Genomic DNA, 24500 nt, shown 5'->3' with positions numbered 1-24500 from the left:
TGTTAAAAATATGCTGTTTACTGCTCAGAATCAACACGCCCCCTCCCTGTAACAATGACACAAACAAAGGAGACCTCACCATGAGGAAATACGGTCCCCTCTGCTGCCCACTGCACCAGGAACAAAAAATTCCTAAAGGAAAACTCCTGCTCCCCTTCTGGAGAAGCGCACGCGCGCGCGCACACACACACACACACACACACACTTCAGCTGTGGGAAGCTGGGCTGAGATGAGCTCCCCTTCAGGAAAACTCTATCACAAATACAAAAACTTAGCCAGGTAGGGTGGTGCACATCTGTGTGTCTGTGGTCCTAGCTACTTAGGAAGCTGAGGTGGAAGCATCACTTGAGCTCAGAAGCTTGAGACCAGCCTGGCCAACATGGTGAAACCCAGTCTCTACTAAAAATACAAAAACTGGGCCAGGCAGAGTGGCTCATGCCTGTAATACTAGCACTCTGAAAGGCAGAGGTGGGTGGATTACTTGAGGTCATGTGTTCGAGACCAGCCTGGCCAACATGGTGAAACCCTGTCTGTACTAAAAATACAAAAAGTAGCCGAGCTTCATGGGCATCTGTAATCCCAGCTACTCAGGAGGCTGAGGAAGGATAATTTCTTGAACCTGGAAGGTGGAGGTTGCAGTGACCTGAGATTGCACCACTGCACTCCTGCCTGGGCGACAGAGTAAGACTCAAAAATAAAATAAAATACAAATACAATAATTAGCAGGGTGTGGAGGCACACACCTGTAATCTCAGCTACTTGGGAGGCTGAGGCAGAAGAATCAATTGTACCCAGGAGGCAGAGGTTGCAGTGAGCCAAGATCACAAGACTGCACTCACAGCCTGGAGGACACAGTGAGAGTCTGTTTGGGAAAAAAAAAAAAAAAAAAAAAAGTGCATTTCTGATAAGATTGACACAGAGATAAGAAAACTTGAGTAATCTGATACAGACTGACAGGTAGAGGGAACTTCAGACGGGGGTGGGAGGGCATGGGAGGCATCTCTGAGCCTAGACCTGAAGGAGAAAGGGACAGTGCCATCTTCATTTAGAAACATAGAATAAAAGCGGAGACAATAACCTGAGACAGGAAGGATTTTGATGTTTGAAAAAAGAGAAAAGAAAATGTGACTGGGGAGTCAGGAGAGGAGGGCAAGCTCCCAGGAGGAGGCTGGACACTGGCAGGGGCCCTGGTCACAGGGCTGCAGAGCCAAAGTGAAGAGCTGGACTTTTGTCCCGGGGAACACAGGAAGCCGGTGGAGGGTTCCCTGCCAGGGACTGACACGACCTGCTTTAGACATAGCTGTGATATCCTCATACAGAGAAAGGCCTCTGAAGATGGTCTCTGTTTCTGAGTCTACCACCCTGTTTCTTCCATTCTTCTGCCTTTTTTTTTTTTTTTTCATTTTTGGGTTACTGCATCCCATGGAAAATTCTAATTACAACTGGGCACTCCCCTCTCCCAGACAAAAAGCCACACCCAGACACCGCCACTATTTTGCCAATCATTTCAGGGGCCAGGGTCACTCAGGTTGAGCTTTTCTGGTCTAGCCCGACATCATCAAGCTGCAGGGAGGCTCACTGGGGCTCAGAGAGGGAAACATTTTCACCATGTTACCCTGAGAAGGTCTGAGATGAGTGAGAAGGTGTGCCTGAATTCTTACATGGGGGCCTGGAAGGGCTAATGGGATGGGTTGTTCTTATTCCATCCTGAAATTTAGAGAAGCATCCTTCACCTACCTGGGTTAAAGAAAATTCTTTGGAAAGGTTCTGATGAAACTGACAGCCAACATTGAATTCTTCCTTAGAAGAAAATCTCAGTAACATTTATAAAATGCAGAAGTGTAAACACACAGCTATTGACCTTGAAATCAGGGAAACAGGGTCAGCTGCAGAACCAAGACATAAGCAAATTTTTCAATCAAGAATACACGAGTGGACAGCTGCGGTGGCTCACACCTGTAATTCCAGCACTTTGGGAGGTGGAGGTGGGTGGATCACCTGAGGTCAGGGGTTTGAGACCAACCTGGCCAACATGGTAAAACCGTCTCTACTAAAAATACAAAAATCACCCGGGCTCCATCCTTGCAACTTATTTAACCTCTAGTTACTCCTTCTCCCCAAGCTTTAGATCGTCCTCAATCTCCATAGATTTCTGCCTCTTCTCCCATCTCTGCGCATCCTCTGTTCTCCCTGTTAAATTCTCTCTTCCCTGTTATAACCCCGTCCTCAATCTGGCATCTCAGATCCCCAGGTGTCCTCCCTGCTGTGGTTCTCCCTCTGTTCTCCTTGCCACCAGCACCACTCTGCTCTGTCTGCCCTGGCTCCAAATGCTTCCTCCTCTCCCTCACTCTGATGAGCCTCCCTCTTTGCTGCCCCTCACTACCTTGCTGTGTGTCCTTCATCTCTGTACATCTAGCTTTTCTCTACATTTCTGCAGTTGCTTTTCTCCTCCTGCTTTCTTATCTTTTTTTCACTTTTGCTGTCTCTTGGCAAATCCCTCACCTATCCTCTACTTTGCCATCTGTTATGGGTCTTCCTCATTCTTCTTTTCTCTGTCTCAGGTTTTCTACTGGTCTCTCAGTCCCTCTCTCTGTCTCCTGATCCCTTTGGCCCACACAATCACACGAGGGTTTGGAGTAAGAGGCCGGCATCTCGGAGGAGCACATTTTCCAAGAGCTGGATCTGAGCAGGCAAGAACACCCCGTATCACAGGACAGGCACCGGGCACCTCTACAGCGCGGGCTCAGGGGAAGCGGTGACTGCGGAGGGAAGACCTGGGGAGCAGCAGGACCCAGCAGGAGGAGGGAGGTGGGGGGCAACGACGCTTTCGGACAAGGGTGGGATCCGCAGGATCCCAGGACCAGAGAACGTGTCCTCCCCGCTACTGGGGTCACGGTGCTGTGCTCCAGGAATTGACGAGGGTGAGGCTGGGAGACACGCAGGGTGAATACACCTCTTGGGTGAGGACTTTAAAAAGCGCAGTGCGGAAGGAGTCAAAAAACGGTTTTGAGCAAGAAAACTACGCCATAGGAAGTGTATACGCTGCCCTGTAGCAGAAAGACCCAGGACGAGACCAGCCTCGGGGTGACTTTAAACCTAAAAAGAAGGGACTTCCGGACTCCCAGGAGAACATCTCCATTTGCTCTGAGTGAAGGAAGAAAGACGAGAACTTCCAGGTCTACGGGGACCCCACATCCCATGTACAGAAGTGCCGGGGACCTGGAGAGCGCAGACTTAATACAACACAGAGCAAAACTCACCGCTGCGGTGTGACCGTCACTCCACGGGATCCGCTTCCTGGTTTGCGCGAATCTGGGCGCACAAGACAGAAACCAGGCCTGGGTGGAGCCAACGAGGAGGTGAGCGGGGCCTGGGTGAGGTGTGGGCGGGGCCTGGGTGAGGTAGGGGCGGGGGCGAAGCGGAGAGAACTTGCACTTTAGAATCGGCAGAGGGCGGGGCCGGAGCGGGACCTGTGTGTCTGTCACGGTCCTTCCAGCCCCTGTTCTCCGGGTTTTGGCGGCGAGAGCAGCCAGGAAGGCAGAAGGATGATTCAAAAGCCCTGGAATAGTCTGGAAGGAGGATGCAAACCAGAATGTAAAATGCAAAGCCCTACCTGGGTGGAAGGTACGATTTCATGCTGACGGTCCACAGGACAGAATAGAAATCCTCTCCCTTTCTCCATTCACACGGGAGGGAGAGTCCACCCTGTGCTCAGCTTCAGAGACTTCCCTAGGGCCACCGCCTGGGATGCGGGACGGAATGCACAGACTAAGGAGGAGTGAGGTCACTACCTGCTGCTTAAACACAGCAGGGATGCGGGCGCGGGCGTGGGCGTGGGACCCTGAGGTCCCAGCTACTCAGGAAGCAGTAGCGGGAGAATCGCTGAGCCTGGGGGTCCTGGCCAGCCTGGGCGACAAAGTAACATTCCCTCCCGCTTTTTTTTTTTTTTTTTTTAAATAAAATTTTGATTAGGACACGGTGGCTCACGCCTGTAATCCCAGCACTTTGGGAGGCTGAGGCGGGCGGATCTCGAGGTCAGGAGATCGAGACCACCCTGGCTAACACGGTGAAGCCCCGTCTCCACTAAAAATACAAAAATTAACCGGGCGTGGTGGCCAGCGCCTATAGTCCCAGCTTAGAGGCTGAGGCAGGAGAATGCTGTGAGCACGGGAGGTGGAGCTTGCAGAAGGCCAAGATCTCGCCACTGCACTCCAGCCTGGGGGACAGAGCCAGACTCTGTCGCAGGGAAAAAAAAAAAAAAAAAAAAAAAAATTCCTTGCCTGAGATAGGGATACCTTACTCTTTTCCATGTGAATATCCAGTTAGTTGTGCCAGCACATTTGTAAAAGAGATCTGTTACTTTCTCCTTTTTATTTCCATTTTTCTTTTTCTTTTTATCTTTTTGTGTGTGTGAGACATAGTATTTCTCTGTCGCCCAGGCTGGAGTGCAGTGGCAAGATCTCGGCTCACTGCAGCTTCTGCCTCCTGGGTTGAAGCGATTCTTCTGCCTCAGTCTCCGGAATAGCTGGCATTACAGGCGCCCACCACCATGCCCGGCTAATTTTTGTATTTTAGGTAGAGATGGGCTTTCACCATGCTGGACAGGCTGGTCTCAAACTCCTGACTTCAAGTCATCCGCCTGCCTCGGCCTCCCAAAGTGCTTGGAGTACAGGAGTGAGTCGCTGTGCCTGGTCCAAGAAATACTCTTTACTTCGCTTTTTAAATGCTGTGAAAATACAACTGAAAACTAAAAAATCTTCCCTGAAATAAGAAATCACCTTCAGGACAAAAGTGAAAGAAATAAAAACCATCTTATTAATAAATAAGCCTTAGACCAGAATGTGATGGGAAATAGAGGTAAAGACCTGAGAGGTTGAAAAGACAGAAAAAACTTCACTGTTCTGTGCAACCCATTAAGTACATGTTTTCAAGATAAACACTAATCAGTCCTCAGGGAAGAGGGCTTGACAACACCGTTGATCATACGTAGTTCATCCTGGCTCTACTTGGTAATGGAGGTGACCATCTGTGTCAGCTAATTAGCTTCATGCAGAGGGAGGGGAAATATTTTAACCCATGTCTTTTTTGACAAGTGTTGAGTTTTACAACGTGGACAGGTGCCCTCTCTAGTGAGGCTCCTACAATCCGACAGGAACTGACGTCAGCAGGAAATAATAAAATTTAGAATACATGGTTAATTATAGACTTTATTTGAACACAAAGCTTGAGGACAGCCACCTGGAAACCTCAATTCCAAATGAAGGGGGCCCCTGTTCCCAAGTAGAGACGTTAAGGTTTCACACACAGGGAAAGAGAAGCTTTAGCAGAATCACGTTTTCCATTCAAGACCAGTGCATAGGCTGCAGCAGCCGGATTGGTGACGGATTGATACACTTCAAAGAAGGTTACTTTATCACTCCAGAACAAGGGACAATGATGCCACGAGGTCTTATCTCTGGGGCTGCTTAGTCTTCCTATTTACAGGAAAACTGTTTTGTTTTTTTTTTTAATTGGCATTAGGAAACTAAATTTTATTGCACTTTTTTTTTTTTTTTTTTTTTTTTTTGGTACAGAGTCTTGCTCTGTCACCCAGGCTGGTGTGCAGTGGCACGATCTTGGCTCACCGCAACCTCCATCTCCCCGGTTCAAGCAGTTCTCCTGCCTCAGCCTCCTAAGTAGCTGGGAATACAGGCGCACGCCACCATGCCTGGCTAATGCTTTTGTATTTTTAGTAGAGACGGGGTTTCACCATGTTGGCCAGGCTGGTTTCTAATTCCTGACCTCAAGTGATCCGCCGGCCTCAGCCTCCCAAAGTGCTGGGATTACAGGCATGAGCCACCGCACCTTGCCAGCAAAATTCTTAGAAGTTGCGCCTGCATGCCACTGGACTCAGGTTGCATGACCACGTTCCTCTCAAGGCTCAGAATTATTTAAATGTCTGTAGCTTTCTATTGGAAATATTTGATGTTTGAATTATTTAACTTCCTACTGAGATATAGGTATTATCTCCCTTGTAGTTTGCCTTACAAGGAGCGCTCCCAAGTCCTTTAGAAATACATCTCTGGGTCATTAAGCTGAAAAAAGTTTTAGTTACTCTCTAAAAAATACCACTTCAGGCCAGGCACAGTGGCTCAAGCCTGTACTCCCAGCGTTTTGGGAGGTCAAGGAGGACAGATGGCCTGAGGTCGGAAGTTTGAGACCAGCCTGACCAATATGGAGAAACCCCGTCTCTCCTGTAATTAAAAAAATTACCCTGGCCTGTTGGCGTGCGCCTGTATTTCAGCTACTCAGGAAGCTGAGGCAGGAGAATTGCCTGAGCCCAGGAAACGGAGGTTGTAGTGAGCCAAGATCGCGCCATTGCACTCCAGCCTGGGCAACAAGAGTGAAACTCCGTCTCAAAAACAAAAAATAAATAATAAAAAAAAATAATAAATACAAATGGGTCCAGTGGCTCATGCCTGAGCAAGACTCCATCTCAGAAAACAAAACAAAAAAACAAAAAACACGCTACCAGTTACACAGTAAGGCGTCCTCAAAAACAAAGGAAATGCCTCCTCTTTAAGTTTTTTTTTTTTTTTTTTTTTAAGACGGAGTCTCGCTCTGTCACCCAGGCTGGAGTGCAGTGGCGCGATCTCCGCTTGCTGCAAGCTTCTTCTCCCAGGTTCACGCCATTCTCCTGCTTCAGCCTGCTGAGTATCTGGGACTACAGGCGCCCACCACCACACCCAGCTAATTTTTTATATTTTTACTAGAGACAGGGTCTCACCGTGTTACCAGGATGGTTTCAATCTCCTGACCTCGTGATCCTCCCACCTCGGCCTCCCAAAGTGCTGGGATTACAGGCGTCAGCCACCGCGCCCAGCCTAAGTTTTTTTTACATAGGCGCCTAGGTAAAACTAAGATATGTCTACCTGCTGGTCGGCTGACAGTCTAACAAAACTATCATTTTGTTGATTTAAAGGTATTCTTGACTGGTCGCGGCGGCTCATACCTGTAATCCCAGCACTCTGAAAGGCTGAAGTCGGGGGGTCACCTGAGGTTAGGAGTTTGAGACCAGCCTGGACAACATGGTGAAAGCCCATCTCTACTGAAAATGCAACAATTAGCTGGGTGTGGTGGCACATGCCTGTAATCCTAGCTATTCAGGATGCTGAGGCAGGAGAATTGTTTGAACCCAGAAGGCGGAGGTTGCAGTGAGCGGAGATTGTGCCATTGCACTCCAGTGTGGACAAGTGTGAAACTGCATTAAAAAAAAGAAAAGCTATCCTTGGTATTTTAGCGTGGGAGTACTTGAAAGCATGACTGGGCCGGGCGCGGTGGCTCACGTCTGTAATCCCAGCACTTTGGGAGGCCGAGGTGGGTGGATCACAAGGTCAGGAGTTCGAGACCATCCTGGCTAACATGGTGAAACCCCGTCTCTACTAAAATTACAAAAAATTAGCCGGGCGTGGTGGCGGGCGCCTGTAGTCCCAGCTACTTGGGAAGCTGAGGCAGGAGAATGGCGTGAACCCGGGAGGCGGAGCGGAGCTTGCAGTGAGCCGAGATTGTGCCACTGCACTCCAGCCTGGGCGACAGAGCGAGACTCCGTCTCAAAAAAAAAAAAAAAAAAGAAAGCATGGCTGTAATTATCTTAGAAGCATACATTGTCATGGGATATTGGGTCATAAGGACATTGTGTTTCTGTAGGAGTTTGTTCTTGCAGGTACTATTAAGCTGCTTTCCTTAACTGTAAACATCTTAAGATCGTGACTCATGCGTGAGCAGTAAGGAACACGTCTGGCTAGGTTTACTGGACTTAAACTTTGTCATTCTAGCTCTCCTAGGATTCTGTTGAATAGTTTTTCCACTCATGCACCACAGAGCTCTAGGCACAATTATGGAGACACCACTCTCTTATAATGTGCCGAGATCATGCCACTGTACTTTAGCCTGGGCAACAGAGTGAGACTCCGTCTCAAAAAAAAAAAAAAAAAGAAAAAGAAAAAAAGAAAACTCATCCAAATCAGAAAGAAAGAAAATTGTATTTATTTGTAGATGACATGATCTTCTGTGTAAAAACTCCAAAGAGTAAACCAAAATACTACTGGAAATAATAAACACATTCAGTGGATTTGCAGAATACAATATCAGCACCAAAAATTAGTTGAATTTCCATACATTAACAATAAACAATTTTTTTTTTTTTTTTTTTTTTGAGACAGAGTCTCGCTCTGTGGCCCAGGCTGGAGTGCAGTGGCCGGATCTCAGCTCACTGCAAGCTCCACCTCCCGGGTTTACGCCATTCTCCTCCTCAGCCTCCCGAGTAGCTGGGACTACAGGCGCCCGCCACCACGCCCGGCTAGTTTTTTGTATTTTTTTAGTAGAGACGGGGTTTCACCGTGTTAGCCAGGATGGTCTCGATCTCCTGACCTCGTGATCCGCCCGTCTCGGCCTCCCATAGTGCTAGGATTACAGGCTTGAGCCACCGCGCCCGGCAACGATTTTAAAAGAAAATTAAGAAAACACTTCCATTTGCTAGAGAAATTTAAGAAAGAAATACTAAGGAATAAATGTAAAGAGATGAGACATTTGTACCTTGAAATCCATGAACATTGATCAAAATGATTTAAAACATATATAGATAGACATAGAACCATATTGATGGATTGGAAAAATTAATATCGTTAAATGATTATATAACCCAATGTGATTTAGATTCAACACAATACCCATAAAAATCCCTATCAGATTGTGTTAAAGAAACAAAAAACTGGCTGGGAAAAGTGACTTACGTCTGTTGGCCAGGCTGATCTCAAACTCCTGACCTCAAGTGATCTAACTGCCTTGGCCTCCCAAAATGCTGGGATTACAAGCATGAGACACTACACCCAGCACAATCCTCTTAACCTAAACACTTTAACATCAGTTAATGCTTGAACTCAATGTTAAATCAACTCAAACTCAAATCAATGCTGAATTGGCTCTAATGACAATACTTGATGGTTTGCTATACTCATTGCATTTGCATCAATTATCTCAAAAATGAACTTTCTGATGTTCTGCAAGGAGTGACCTCAGACTGAAGACCTTGCCACACTTATGACACTTGAAGACCTTGCCACACTTATGACATTTGTAAGATTTCTGTCCAGTATGGATTCTCTGATGGCTAATGACTTGTGAATGTGAAGTGAAGGCTTTGCCATAATCATCACAGTTGTGAGGTTTCTCTCCTCCATGAATTATCCTATGTTTTGCACTGGATGAAGTTTGACTGAAGATCTTGCCATAATCTTGACATTTGTAAGGTTTCTTTCTAGCATGAGTTCACCGATGAACTGCAAGTTACGAATGATGTCTGAAAAATTTCCCACATTTATTATACTTGTAAGATCTCCCTTCATTGTGGATTCTCCAGTGATTTGCAATGGTTGTAGCATTACTGAAGACTGTGTGACAGTCATTAGTAAACTTTCCCTACACCATGCATTGCCTGATGGTGAATAAGTGTTGACTGCCCACTAAAGGCTTTGCCACACTCATTATGCTTGTAAGGTTTCTCTCCAGTGTGAATTCTAGTATGTCCTGCAAGGTGTGAATCACACCCAAAATCCTTGTCACGAACCTTACATTTGTATGGTTTCTCTCCAGTATGAATTCTCCTATGTCTTTCAAGCTGTGATGTGTGACTGAAAACTTTGTCACATTCTTCACATTTGTAAGGTTTCTCTCCAGTATGAACTCACTGATAAACTGCAAGGTAAGAACGATGTCTGAAAAACTGGCCACATTTATCACACTTGTAAGATCTCTTTTCATTATGGGTTCTCCAATGATTTGCAAGCGGTGTAGTTTTACTAAAGACTTTGTGGCAATCATTACATTTGTAAGGTTTCACTACACCATGGATTGCTTGATGGTGAATAAGCGATGCCCTCACCCTAAAGGCTTTGCCACACTCATTATACTAGTAAGGTTTCTCTCCAGTATGAATTCTAGTATGTTCTGCAAGGAGTGAATGGAGCCCAAAAACCTTGCCACAAACCTTACATTTCTATGGCTTCTCTCCAGTATGAATTCTCCTTTGCATTGGAAGGTGTGATCTGCAACTGAAAACTTTGTCACATTCTTCACATTTGTAAAGTTTCTCCCCAGTATGAATTGCCTTGTGAACAAAATTACAAAAAATTAGCCGGGTGTCGTGTTTTGTGCCTGTAGTCCCTTGCTGTTCTGGAGCCTGAGGCAGGGGAATCACTTGAACCCGGGAGGTAGAGATTGCAGTGACCTGAGATCGCGCTGCTGAAAAGACATGAACGAGTTGAAAGCCACTGTGACTCGGCTCATTGCAAACTGCCTCCCAGGCTCAAGCAATTCTCCTGCCTCAGCCTTTCGAGTAGCTGAGATTGCAGGCACACACCACCACACCTGGCTAAGTTTTGTATTTTTAGTAGAGACAGGGTTTTGCGATGCTGGCCAGACTGGTCTCGAACTTTTTACCGCAAAAAAATGAACGTATAATACATAGAAATGAACAAGTTGAAAGCCACTGTGTCTTAAACAAATGACAGTAGAACTAAAATATGGGAAGGCCGGGCACGGTGGTTCACCCCTGTAATTCCAGCACTTTGGGAGGCCAAGGTGAGTGGATCACGAGGTCAGGAGTTCAAGACCATCCTGGCCAACATGGTGAAAACATGTCTCTACTAAAAATACAAAAATTAGCTGGGCACGGTGGCACATGCCTGTAATCCCAGGTACTCAGGAGACTGAGGCTGGTGAATTGCTTAAACTGGGACCCAGGAGGCACAGGTTGCAGTGAGCCAAGGTCATGCCACTGCACTCTAACCTGGGCTACAGAGTAAGACTCCATCTCAAAAAAAACCCAGAACTAAAATATGGGAATCTCATTCATCCTCACAAGCTCCCTCAGTAAGACTGACGAAAATTGTAACTGTTACAGGGTTGATCCCACAACAAACTGAACAAAGCTTTTCTTGTTAAAAATGAACAGTGCCAGGCACGGTGGCTCAAGCCTGTAATCCCAGGACTTTAGGAGGCTGAGGTGGGCGGGTATTGAGGTCAGGAGTTCGAGACAAGCCTGGCCAACATGGCAAAACCTTGTCTCCACTAAAGATACAAAATAATTCACTGGGCATGGTGGCGTGTTCCTGTAATCCCAGCTATGTATATCAAAAGCATGTATGGGGCAAAATCACAAAAGAGAATACGAAACCAGGAATAGCCAAGATACACAAGGACAGATTCCTCATGTCTGGAGGGACACTTTCCTCACCCACAGACTCCAGGTTCCTATAGTTCCCCACATCACGGCCCTGTATAAAGCCCTCTGTGCAGGGTCCAGGCATTTCCACTCCACCAAAGAGAATTCTATAGCCACAACCCTGAAAGTCAAGTGTTCCTAAAATGAAAAACACGTTTAAATAAAACATTATGGAGGAGTGAGTTATCACCTTCACACGAAATGAGAAATGAGAAATTAAGTATCAATTTGATCAAAGAATATGTTCTGACAAATCCACATTAAGGTATTTCTGAACAAAATAAAAGTTTGGCTTCAAATGCATTACAAAATCATAAACAAAATATCTCTTTATTAGTCTCCTTTTCCAGACTGTATGAGCTATCAGCGTACATTGATGTATGACTTTCATATGTAGTTTCTGGGATCCAGTCCACACAGAGCTAAACATGCATCCAAATGTGGCGCCTGAACAATCCCAGCTACACAGCAGCACTGACACCATGGGGCCCACACCCCGTCTCCATCCATGGCTGGTGTGAGCCCTTCCCAGGACAATGCCCAGTGCAGCCTCTATGGAAACTCATGTCACTGGGTTATAGAAAATGGAATTTTTTTTTTTTAAGACAGTCTTCCCTGTCCGCTTACTGCAAGGTCCACCTCCTAGTTTCACGCCATTCTCTTGCCTCAGCCTCCCTAGTAGCTGGGACTACAGGAGCCCGCCGCCATGCCTGGCTAATTTTTTTTTGTATTTTTATTAGAGATGGGGTTTCACCTTGTTAGCCAGGATGGTCTCAATCTCCTGACCTTGTGATCTTCCCACTTCTGCCTCCCAAAGTGCTGGGATTACAGGTGTGAGCCACCACGCCCATCCTAAATTTTGTATTTTTAGTAGAGACAGAGTTTCACCATTTTGGTCAGGCTGGTCTTGAACTCCTGACCACCAGCCTTGGCCTCCCAAAGTGCTGGGATTGCAGGCATGAGCCACCACATCTGGCCCCTACTCATTATTGTGATAGTTGACAACAATGGAAAATACTTAAAATCATTATAATTATTATAAATAAAAACTTATTACAAATGTGTTTTCTACATAAACCATGGCCTTATCCATCCACATATTCATGCACACACATCACATCACGGTGTTACACACGTGGTGGCGTGCACCTCTAATCCCAGCTACTCAAGAGGCTTAGGCAACAGAATCACTGTAATCCAGGAGGCGGAGGCTACAGTGAGAAAAAAATCCCACTATTGCACTCCAGCCTGAGTGACAGATTGAAACTCACCTCAAAAAATAAATAAATACATAAAATCAATGATGTGATAAAGCATGCTGTACCACTGATGTGTATCTCCACTTTCCATTCCATTCCAAGTCATTAAAAGTGCGAAGTCTGGCCGGGCACGGTAGCTGAGGCCTGTAATCCCAGCACTTTGGGAGGCTGAGGTGAAAAAACACAAGGTCAGGGGTTCCCGACCAGCCTGACCAATATGGTGAAACCCCATCTCTACTAAGAATACAAAAAACATCAGCCAGGCATGGTGGTGCATGCCTGTAATCCCAGCTACTCAGTAGGCTGACGTAGGAGAATTGTTTGAACCCAGGAGGCGGATGTTGCAGTCAGCTGAGATCCCGTCACTGCACTCCAGCTTGGGCAACAGAGCGAGACTCCATTTCAAAATAAATAAATAAATAAAACAATTAGCTGCATGTGGTGACACATGCCTATCATTCAAGCTCTCTGGGAGGTTAAAGTGGGGATTATTTGAGCCCAGAGTTTCAGGCTGCTGTAAACTCAACATTGTGCCATTGTACTCCAGAACTAAGCCACAGAGCGACATTTTCTCTCTCTCTCTCTCTCTCCAACATGGTGAAACCCCATCTCTACCAAAAATACAAAAAATTAGCCAGGCTTCCTGGCACACATCTGTGGTTCCAGCTACTTGGGAGGCTGATGCAAGAAGATCACTTGAGCCTGGGACACAGAGGTTACAGTGATCCAAGACTGTGCCACTGCATTCCAGCCTTAATGACAGAGTGACATGCCACTTTGAGAAAAAAAAAAATTCCAAAACCATCTTGTATATTCCTGAGCAAAAGAAACTTCTTTCGAGGTCTATGGTTCTAATGGCATCAATCCCAAACATGTAATTACTCACTCCCACAAAATCACAGAAATATGTTCAAAACGTACACATTGTGAACACAGAGCTGCAGGTGTTTAAAACACTGAAAAATGTTGAACACATAGCTCTAGGTGCTTAAAACACTGAAAAAGAGACAGCTGTAGAAATGAGATCTGAGCAAATGTTTTCTTCATGAACACATGGGCTCTGCTAAACCAAGGTTCAAAGTTAGTCCAGCCCATCCTTCAACATCTGTAGATAATCTTATGGACCAGAGGGTCTTAAATTCATTACGTAGGCCGAGCGCGGTGGCTGAAGCCTGTAATCCCAGCACTTTGGGAGGCCGAGACAGGCAGATCACGAGGTCAGGAGATCGAGACCATCCTGGCTAACACGGTGAAACCCCGTCTCTACTAAAAAATACAAAAAACTAGCCGGGCGACATGGCGGGCGCCTGTAGTCCCAGCTACTCGGGAGGCTGAGGCAGGAGAATGGCATAAACCTGGGAGGTGGAGCTTGCAGTGAGCTGAGATCCGGCCACTGCACTCCAGCCTGGGTGACAGAGCAAGACTCCGTCTCAAAAAAAAAAAAAAAAAAAAAAAAAAATTCATTACGTTACAAACAGAGGAAGCAATATGTCATCACTTCATCATCACATCCAATCAACTCACCGCTCATCTGCACCCAGGGTCCCCCTTCATCTTCATCACTGTTTCCCTCCCTCATTCTGTACATAGCTCTCATTCTCATCTTCTCTGAAATCAGAATTATATTGGCACGGTGGCACATGCCTGTCATCCTAGCTCCTTGGGAGGCTAATGTGATGACCACTTGAGCCCACGAATTTGAGGCTGCTGTTAATAGAACTCCACACTGGGCCCCAGAGTGACACCCTGCCTCATAAAAAAAAAAAAGGTTGGAGTCAGAGATATATTGACTCACTAGTGTAGCTTCAAATGCATTACAAAATCAGACGCAAAGTATCTTCCGTAGTTTGTCTCCTTTTCCAGAATTTACTAGATACCAGTGCATATTAATGTGCAGAAAGGGGCCTGCCCCTCCACACTTGTGTGTATTTCTTGCAAGGTGGAGACAAGAGACTGAGAAAAGAAATAAGACACAGGGACAAAGTATAGAGGAAGAAAAGAGGGTCCAGGGGACTGACGCTCAGCAAGTGAGGACCTGCACCAGAGTCAGCCTGAGTTCCCTCAGTGTTTACTGATCACTATCTCTACTATCTCGGCGAGCGGAATGTGGCAGGACTACAGGGTAATGGTAGAAGAGGATCAGCAGAAAAACATGTGAGCAAAGGACTCTGGGTCATAAATAAGTTTAAGGAAAGGTGCTGTGCCTGGATGTGCACGTAGGCCAGATTTATGTTTGACTTTACACAATCATCTCAGTGCAGTAAAGAGCAGTATTGCCACCAGCATGTCTCACCTCCAGCCATAGGGCGGTTTTCTCCTATCTCAGTAAATAGAATGTAAATTGGGTTTTACACTGAGACATTCCATTCCCAGGGATGAGCAGGAGACAGACGCCTTCCTGTGATCTCAACTGCAAAGAGGCCTTCCTCTTTCACTCATCCTCCTCAGCACAGACCCTTTACAGGTGTTGGGCGGGGGGACTGTAAGGTCTTTCCCTCCCAATGAGGCCATATCTCAGGCTATCTCAGCTGGGGGAAACTTGGACAATACCCAGGCTTTCTTGAGCAGAGGTCCCTGCTCCTTTCCGCAGTGCATTGTGTCCCTGGTTAATTGAGAATGGCGATGCCTTTCACAAACCATACTGCCTGCAAGAACTTTTTAAACAAACCACATCTTGCGCAGCCCGAGACCAATTAAATCTTGATTCAATACACACATGTTTCTGTGAGCACAGGGTTGGGGCTAAGGTTACAGATTAACAGCATCTCAAAGCATAAGAATTTTTCTTAGTACAGATCAAAATGGAGTTTCTTATGTCTTTCTTTTCTACATAGACACAGTAACAGTCTGGTCTCTTTTTTTCCCCCCCCACAATGTATGACTTTCAAATACAGTTTCTCTGATCTGGTCCACAAAGAGTTAAACGTGCATCCAGATGTGGTCCCTGAACAATCCCCACTGCCCAATATCACTGACAGCACGGGACCCTCACCCCGTCTCCATCCATGTCTGGTGTGAGCCCTTCCCAGGACCATGCCCAGGGGAGCCTCTTCCCAACCTCATTCACTAGGTTATAGGAGATGGAATTTAGAAGATGACAGGGACTGAGAAAAACCTTGGGTGAGTGCGAGCAAACGTGTGAGGCAGGATGCTTCGGACTCAGAGAAGACTGGCTACTACAATACCTGGCATTTCAGAGAGCAAAGAGACAGCAGAATCCACCGAGGAATATCACTTACCTGAGGAACAGCCATCCCTGGATCCTTTTCTTTGCTCTTCTTGGTGGCTTCCTCATGTAACATGAGTGTTTGGAAATCCTGTGTGTGAAAAAATCAGAGATTTAATGTTTAGCACTCCCTCCTTTCCTGTGACAAAACACACACACAGGGGAGACCTCACCTGAGAGAAAGAGGGTCCTCTGCTGCCCACTGCATGAGAGATTATGCAGAGATAAGAACATGCCATGGGAAGACCTACAAGGCTAATTTTGACCCATTTCCAGATCTTGCTCCCCTCCTGGAAAAGTCCACACACACACTGCAGCAGGACACAGATCTTCAGGGCACAGATCTGGCCCTAACCAAACCCCATGCAGACCACAGCGTCCTCACCTCCCTGTGGATCACAGGCTGATCTCAGCTCTCAACATGGAGGAAACTGCCTTGACATTCAATGCTGGACACCTATAAGAATTACCAGTGCCATAGTAAATATTACTGAGGGTGGGTTAAAATCTATGATAATAGCAATCTCTGATAAAACAGCATAAAAGATGTATTTGCAAAATGCCTGAGAACTCTAATGTGAAGTCAGGGTTGAGCTCCCGTCAGAGGGCGCCAGCCCAGCACAGCCCCACCTTCTGGCTCTGCTCTCCCCTTGGTGACTTGTTCTCACCAGAATCCAGTGAACAGTAAAGGAGCAAAAAGAATCACACGGAACAGGCAACATGGACCAGAGGTGGGGGTGAAGGTGGAGCTGTCATGACAAATGGGGGGCTGTGGGAGAACATAAAGTTCTCTATAGTAAAAGTGATGTCAGAACAAAGACTTGGGGAAGAAACGCTGCTTGTCACTTGCAGCTCAGTGGCCACAGAGTCCTAGGCAGAGGGACAGCACAGGTGAAGTCTCTGAGACGGGAGAAACCTCAGTCCCAGAAAAAGGAAAGCCTGCGTGTCTGGAGCAGAGGGAGCCAGGAGGACCCAGGCAGGAGATGAAGTCAGAGGAGTCGTGGGAGCACAGATCCATAAGGATGAGGTCTTGAAACATTTTTCTCTCACACCTCAAAAGAAGTTTGGAAATGTTGTATTTTCTCATTCCTTTTATGTATACATGGAAATTTCTCTTTACATAATAAATGACAACACTTACAGATAATGCAATTTATCTCCCATACTTAAAATAAATGCTGTCAAGTTTGGCTAAGCTTCCAGAAGTACACTGTCACCCTCATCTGAGATGTGTAGGACTGTAAGGGAATGTGTTTAGGGGTTTAGGAAGTCACTTATGGATACATGAAGGTGGAGATGCCCGTTTCATGTCCCAGCAGAAAGCTAAGGAGACAACTGGACACAGGATTGTAGAGCTCAGGGGAGAGGCCTGCAGGGGACACGGGTAGGTGGGTTAAAGCTGTGAGATGAGATAAGGAAAAGCAGTGGATGTGGAAAGAGACAAGAATAAGTTCAAGATGATTTGAGTCTAATCTCATTTTTTTTCCATTCTGGTATTTGTGATTTTTACATTTTTGGAGGACAGGAATCCATTTAAAATTCAAATTACAGCTGAGCATGACCCTCTCCTACAGGAAAAGCCACACACTATTTGGCGAAGTATTTCAGGGGTCAGTGAAACTCTGTCTCTACCAAAAGTACAAAAAATTAGCCAAGTGTGGTGGTGTGCATCTGTGGTCTCAGCCATTTGAGGGGCTGACTGGGGTGGACCTTTGGGCCTGGGAGGCAGAGGTTGCAGTGAGCCAAGATTGTGTCACTGCACTAAAGCATGGGTGACCCAGTGATACTCCGTCTCAAAAAAAGAAAAAAAAAAAATTCCAGGACAATTTTATATAGCTGAGCAAATGAAATTCCTCTTTCAATGTCTAAGGTTCTGATGGCATGAATCCTAAACATGTAATTATTTTCCCAGAAAAATCAGAGTAATACCTTCAAAATAAACACAATTGTAAAAACATAGCTATAGGTGTTTAAAATATGGAAAGAGAGGCAGCAGTACAAATGAGATCTGAGCAAATGTTTTCTTCATGAACACATGGGCTCTGCTGGAACAAGGTTCCAAGTCAACCCTGCCCATCCTTCAACATCTGCAAAGAACACTATGGATCAGAGGAACTTGAGGGGAACATTTACTTAGCAGTTCACAGTTCACCATTTAATCAGATGACATAAAGAAAATGGAATAATAGGCTACTTCAGCTAAATTTTGATGTTAGCATAAAGAAAAAGTTACTTGATATCTTTATCAAGTACACACTGAAACAACCTAAAATCATTTATCAGGTACCAGAAAATGTTTCCAATATACGATACAGACTAGAAAGCATGCAGTCCTCCATGCAAACTGAACACAATAAATTTCAGAGAAAAACAATTTTAAAATGGTTAAAAATATATATCTAATGAAATGTGGAGTCATAGAATATTTTGAACACGTCATAGTTGCAAAACAATGATGTGACCTCATAAGATTCTACCAAAGCTCTTATGAGAAGCAGTTATTTATATTATTTTATTTTAGAGACGGAGTCTCGCTCTTGCCCAGCGAGAGTGCAGTTGCACGATCTCAGCTCACTGCAACCTCTGCCTCCCAAATTCAAGCCATTTTTCTGCCTCAGCCTCCCGAGTAGCTGTGATTTCAGGCACTTGCCACCACACCAACCTAATTTCTATATTATAGTCAAGATGAGGATTCACCATGTTAGCCAGGCTGTTCTCAAATACCTGATCTCAGATGATCCACCCACCTTGGCCTCCCAAAGTGCTGGGATTACAGGCATGAGCCACAGCACCTGGCCTTTTTTTTTTTTTTTTAAATTAAGAAACACGTTGGGCTGGTGGCTCCTGGCTGCAATGCCAGCACCTTGGGAGACTAATATGGCTGTATCGCTTAAGCCCTGGAATTTGAGAACACCTTGGGCAACATGATGAAAGCCCATCTCTACCAGGAACACAAAAATTTGCCCAGTGCAGTGGCACATGGCTGTGTTCCTCGGTACTTTGGAGGCTGAGGTGGGAGGATCCCTTGAACCCAGGAGATTGAAGCTTCAGTGAGCTCTGATCCTGTCACCGCTCTCATGCCTGGGCAATAGAATGAGACCCATCTTTAATAGAAATGAAGAAAAAGGAAACACGTGTCCTGGGTCTGGGGACAGGGGGCCTCTAAGGCCAATTAACACGAACCTCAGGAGGTCCTGATGACGTGTGCCCAAGGCGTTTAGGCTGCAGTTTGGTTTCACACATTTTACGACACACAAGACGGCAGTCAATACACACATACATTGGTCCGGTCTGGAAAGGTGGAATAACTGGAATTGGGGAGTTTCTGGGTCACAGGTAGATAACAAATCATCACATTCTTTGAGTCTTTGGGCAGCCTTTCACTAAATACACAATTTATATGTGAGAGGGGAGGAGGAATAGTCACTTATGCCTTAGACTGGCTCAGTGACCCTGCGTTTTTACATACACTATAGGGCAGGTGAAGCAATCAGATAGGCATTTGTCTCAGGTGTGCAGAGAGATGGGTTCTGTCCCACACCTGGAAAGATAAGCTATTAGTTTATAGGGTGAAATTCAACAGAACTATTTTAGGGTGGAGATCTTGAGACTTCCAGTTTGGGAGAGGCATATGTAGCTTTTAAAAAAAATATTTTTAGCTATCTTGTTTAGGAATAAAATGGAAGGCAGGTTTGCCTGACGCGGTTCCCAGATTGACTTTTCTCTTCAGCTTAATTTTGATTTCCCTTTCACAAGCTTGTGACAGCCATAATGCTTTGACACACTGATACTGTTTTATATAGATTTTTCCATAACAGTAAAGTCCAAAGGTCTGTCATGTACCGGGTTAGAGAAGATGAGAAAATTTTCAGAAGAGTCCATCTCAAAAAAACAAAACAGAATTTAAAATACTCTACAGAATTAAGTAATTTGACTTTTTTTTTTTTTGAGACGGAGTCTCGCTCTGTCGCCCGGGCTGGGGTACAGTGGCCGGATCTCAGCTCACTGCAAGCTCCGCCTCCCGGGTTCACGCCATTCTCCTGCCTCAGCCTCCCGGTAATTTGACTTTTTTAAAATGAAAAGTCTCACATATTTATTACTGAACCCAGCCAACCAAGGTGTTCATAACAGATAAAGAGAGAAAAAATTTGTTCTCAATAAAACATGTCCAACTCTCCAGATAGTGGTGACATTTTCAGCTTGATATGGTAACATGACTGGATCCTCAGACAGCATAAATATGTGTGCCATCTCATGTGCAATTCCTTATAGACCCAGCTTGGCTCTTCTCCAGTGTCTTCTCTGACAGTTGTACCTACAAAACTGATGTGGATGGTCTGTTTGCCACTCTGTGCATCACTTTCTCTTTTTTTTTGAGATGGAGTCTTGCCCTGTCGCCCAGGCTGGAGTGCAGTGGCGCGATCTTGACTCACTGCAAGCTCCACCTCCCAGGTTCATGACATTCTCCTACCTCAGCCTCCCGAGTAGCTGGGATTACAGGCACCCACCACCATGCCTGGCTAATTTTTTGTATTTTTAGTAGAGACAGGGTTTCACCGTGTTAGCCAGGATGGTCTCGATCTCCTGACCTCATGATCAGCCTGCCTCAGCCTCCCAAAGTGCTGGGATTACAGGTGTGAGCCACCATGCCCAGCCTGTGCATCACTTTCAACACTGTCTTTTCCCAACTTAAAAAGACTTATCCATTTACAAACCGGTGATTTCTTTCAGGCATCGTCCCCATAATCTTTTCATAAAGCATCAATGATTTCATTGTCCCTCTACTCAAACTTTACCAAATTCACTTTTTGATACACTGTCTCTGCCATCCACGTTGGAGTACAGTGGCATGATCATGGCTCCCTGCAGCCTCGACCTCCCAGGCTCAAGCCATCCTCCCACTGCAGTCTCCACAGAAGCTGAATCAGCAGGCATGTGCCACCATGCCCAGCTAATTTATGTATTTTTTGTAGATAAGGGGTTTCACCATTCTGTCCAGGATGGTCTTGAGCACCGGGGGCTCACGTGACCCACCTGTCTCAGCCTCTGAAAGTGCTGGTATTATAGGCCTGAGCCACTGCATCTGGTCTCATCATAAATTTGATATTTCTTGTTTCAACTTTAGCAGAATTTACATTGCTTTGAATGAGTCTCTTTTCAAACTCATGTGTTACCCATGTGAGTTCCTCAAACTAGAGCCTGTTCAGACATGTTATAACAGATTTGTACCAGTTTATTTTGGTGCAAAAAATGTGACATCATGCACAGTTTTCTCATAATATGTACTTTTCCATGAACTTCCTGAAGACCCCTTGTACTAGTAAACTGTATTCAAGAGGATATAAAAGGGATTGTAGATATTCAAGTGCCACTTATTTCTGAGATGCAAGGATGGTTCAACATATTCAAGCAAATCAATGTGATATACCACTTGAACAGAATGAAAGATGAAAATCACATCATCTCAGTAGACAGACAAAAAGCATTTCACAAAATTCAACATCCAGTCATCATGGAAATCCTAAACAAAATAGATACAGAAGGACATTTACCTCAACAATAGAAAGACTATGCATGAAACAACCAAGTGGAAATAACCAATCAGGGAAAATGGAATGCTTTTCCTGTAGGATCTCACATGATGCAAGAATACTCTCACCCCTTCTATTCAATCAATATTGGCTGTCCTAGCCAGAGCAATGAAATAGCAAAAGAAATCAAACTCACCCAAATCAGAAAGAAAGAAGTAAAATTACAATAGTTTGTAGATGACATGATCTTCTGTGTAGAAAATCACAGAGTCAACCAAAATGCAACTGGAACTAATAAACATATGCAGTGGATTTGCAGAACAGAATAACAGCAGCGAAAACTAGTTGAATCTCCATACATTAACAATAAACCATTATAAAAGAAAATTTAAAAAACACTTTCAATTGCTAAAGAACTTAAAGAAATACTAAGGAATAAACATAAAAAGGTGAGAAATTTCTACCTTGCAATCTACAAACATTGATCAAAATGATTAAAAACATGTATAAATAGAGACACAAGCCATATTGAATGGAATAGTATTGCTAAATGATTATATAACCGAATGTGATTTAGATTCAACACAATACTTAGAGAAATTTCTATAAATTTTTGTTAAAGAAAAAAAAAACAGGCCAGGCACTGTGGCTCACGCCTGTAATCTCAGCACTTTGGTAGGTGGAGGTGGGCAGATCATAAGGTCAGAAGATCAAGACATCCTAGCTAACATGGTGAAACCCTGTCTCTACTAAAAATACAAAAAACTACCCAGGCATGGTGGCGGGAGCCTGTAGTCCCAGCTATTTGGGAGACTGAGGTAGGAGAATCGCATGAACCTGGGAGGTGGAGGTTGCAGTGAGCTGAGATAACATCACTCTACTACAACATAGGCAACAGAGCAAGACTCCATCTTAAAAGAATAAATAAAAGAACATATAGGCTGGGATAAGTGGCTCCCATCTGTTGGCCAGGCTGGTCTCAAATTCATGACCTCAAGTGACCTACCTGTCTTGGTCTCTCAAAGTGCTGGGATTACAGGTGTGAGCCACCGTGCCTGGCCCAATTCTCTTAACATAAACAGTTTAATGTCAATTAATGCTTGAACTCAAAGTTAAGTCAACTCAAACTCAGGTCAAGGCTGATTTGACTCTAATGTCAATTAATGCTTGACGGTTTGCTATACCCATTGCATTTGAAACAACTGTCTCCAAAAGGAATTTTCTGATGTTCTGCAAGGAGTGACCTCAGACTGAAGACCTTGCCACACTGACGACATTTGTAAGATTTCTGTCCAGTATGGATTCTCTGATGCCTAATGAGGTGTGAAGGTGAATTAAAGGCTTTGCCACACTCATCACACTTGTGAGGTTTCTCTCCAGTATGAATCCTCCTATGTCTTTCAAGGTGTGATTTGCGAATGTAAACTTTGTCACATTCTTCACATTTGTAAAGTTTCTCTCCAGTATGAAGTTTTTGATGACATGCAAGGTATGCTTTTGTACTAAAAACCTTCCCACATTCATTACATGTGTAAGGTCTCTCTCCAGTGTGAACTCTCTGATGTTCTGCAAGGCGTGAATCACTCCGGAAAGCCTTGTCACAAACCTTACACTTGTATGGTTTCTCTCCAGTATGAATCCTCCTATGTCTTTCAAGATGTGATTTGCGACTGAAAAGTTTGTCACATTCTTCACATCTGTAAGGTTTCTCTCCAGTATGAACTCTACGATGTCCTGCAAGCGTTGCTCGTTGCTTAAAAACCTTACCACATTCATTACACTTATAAGGTTTCTCTGCAGTATGAACTGCTTTATGAATTACAAGGACTGAATTTCGAGCAAAGGTCTTGCCACACTCATTACACTTGTAAGGTTTCTCTCCAGTGTGCAGTCTATGATGGTATACAAGGTGTGACGTCTGACTGAAGGTCTTGCCACACTCATTACACTTGTAAGGTTTCTCTCCAGTATGACTTCTATGATGACATGCAAGGGTTGCTTTTTGATCAAAAACCTTGCCACATTCATTACATGTGTAATGTTTGTCTCCCCTATGAATTCTAGTATGTTGTGCCAGGTGTGAATCATGCTTAAAAGTCTTGTCACAAACCTTACATTTGTATGGTTTCTCTCCAGTATGAATTCTCCTATGTATTTCAAGATGTGATTTGCAACTGAAAACTTTCTCACATTCTTCACATTTGTAAGGTTTCTCTCCAGTATGAATTCTCCTATGTCTTCGCAGATGCAAATGAAAGCTTGATCCAAGCTGATCTTTAATAGGCTTGTTTCCAACAAGCCTTTGATCATATAGGTCTGTACTACCTGTCAACTTTTTTATTTCTGTCATGGGTGCCTCATGGTGATTTGTTTCATCTTCTTGCCACTGAAACACAAAGTCATGAATATCTTTCCCAATTTCCTGGAAGCAAATATCTCCAATGTGATGACTTGCTTGTCTTTGCAATGTCCCTGTGTGGATCACTTCTGTATTGCCTTGCCCTGTTGACAACAGTGTATTCATCATGCATTTGGAAGAGATATCTACAAAATAAAAACACCAATAGGTTTCCAATTAAGTACAGATGGTATATAATACTGAAATGTGTAAATATCACACACAAAAAAATACTTAAACTTCCCAAACATGAGCTTCAAAGTTTAGGAACACAAAACGAGTACATTCTTTAATAAATAAAGACCGATTACATGTATTTCAAATCATTTTTACAGAAGCCTATTTCCAATATCATGACAAAACACAGGGCACAAACATGTGTAAGCCTAAAGTAAGGAGTATTTTTCCACTGTGACCCTAAAGTGTATCACACTGTGCAAAAAACATATCACTGTCACATCAATGAAGAGAAAAATACATATTCTTCATATATACAGTATATTTAGTATACACAAATAAATGCTAAAAAACCAGACAATGTACTATATTGGTAAATAATCCACAACAAGCTCTTGTAAGGATAATCAAAATCAATGGAAATTCTATATTATCAAACAATCATAGCACTGAGAAGATTACAAAAATTAGCCAGGTGTGGTGGCCCACCCTGTCATCCCGGCTACTCGGGAGGCTGAGAATCAATTTAAACCAAGATGCAAAGGTTGAAGTGAGCCAACTTCACACCACAGCACTCCAGCCTGGGTGACAAAGTGAGACTCCGTCTCAGAAAATAAAAAAAGGCAGGGGGTGGTGGCTCGCACCTGT

At 44.5% G+C, this 24500-nt stretch overlaps 1 protein-coding gene and 1 pseudogene across 25 annotated transcripts in view; both read right to left on the bottom strand.

The window, feature by feature from the left end:
• Positions 1-9125: 9125 nt before the first annotated feature.
• Positions 9126-11243, bottom strand: LOC140711813 (uncharacterized; annotated as a pseudogene).
• Positions 11244-16013: 4770 nt separating this feature from the next.
• Positions 16014-24500, bottom strand: part of ZNF320 (zinc finger protein 320) — a 42279-nt gene continuing 33792 nt past the window's right edge. For 24 of the 25 annotated variants that reach the window (XM_073016055.1, XM_073016050.1, XM_073016051.1 and 21 more), the window contains one exon: positions 20959-23821. In XM_073016055.1, the coding sequence (XP_072872156.1) occupies positions 22434-23821 (1388 nt within the window). In that variant the 3' untranslated portion in view covers positions 20959-22433. Of the gene's footprint in view, positions 16204-20958; positions 23822-24500 lie in introns of those variants that run through there. The other variant, XR_012093097.1, reaches the window with a different exon arrangement.

Source organism: Chlorocebus sabaeus, chromosome 6, assembly GCF_047675955.1.
Source record: "Chlorocebus sabaeus isolate Y175 chromosome 6, mChlSab1.0.hap1, whole genome shotgun sequence".
In the NCBI taxonomy this organism is placed as follows: Eukaryota; Metazoa; Chordata; class Mammalia; order Primates; family Cercopithecidae; genus Chlorocebus; species Chlorocebus sabaeus.
Note: the sequence above shows the minus strand (reverse complement) of the source record. Positions and strands in the feature narration are given on the sequence as shown.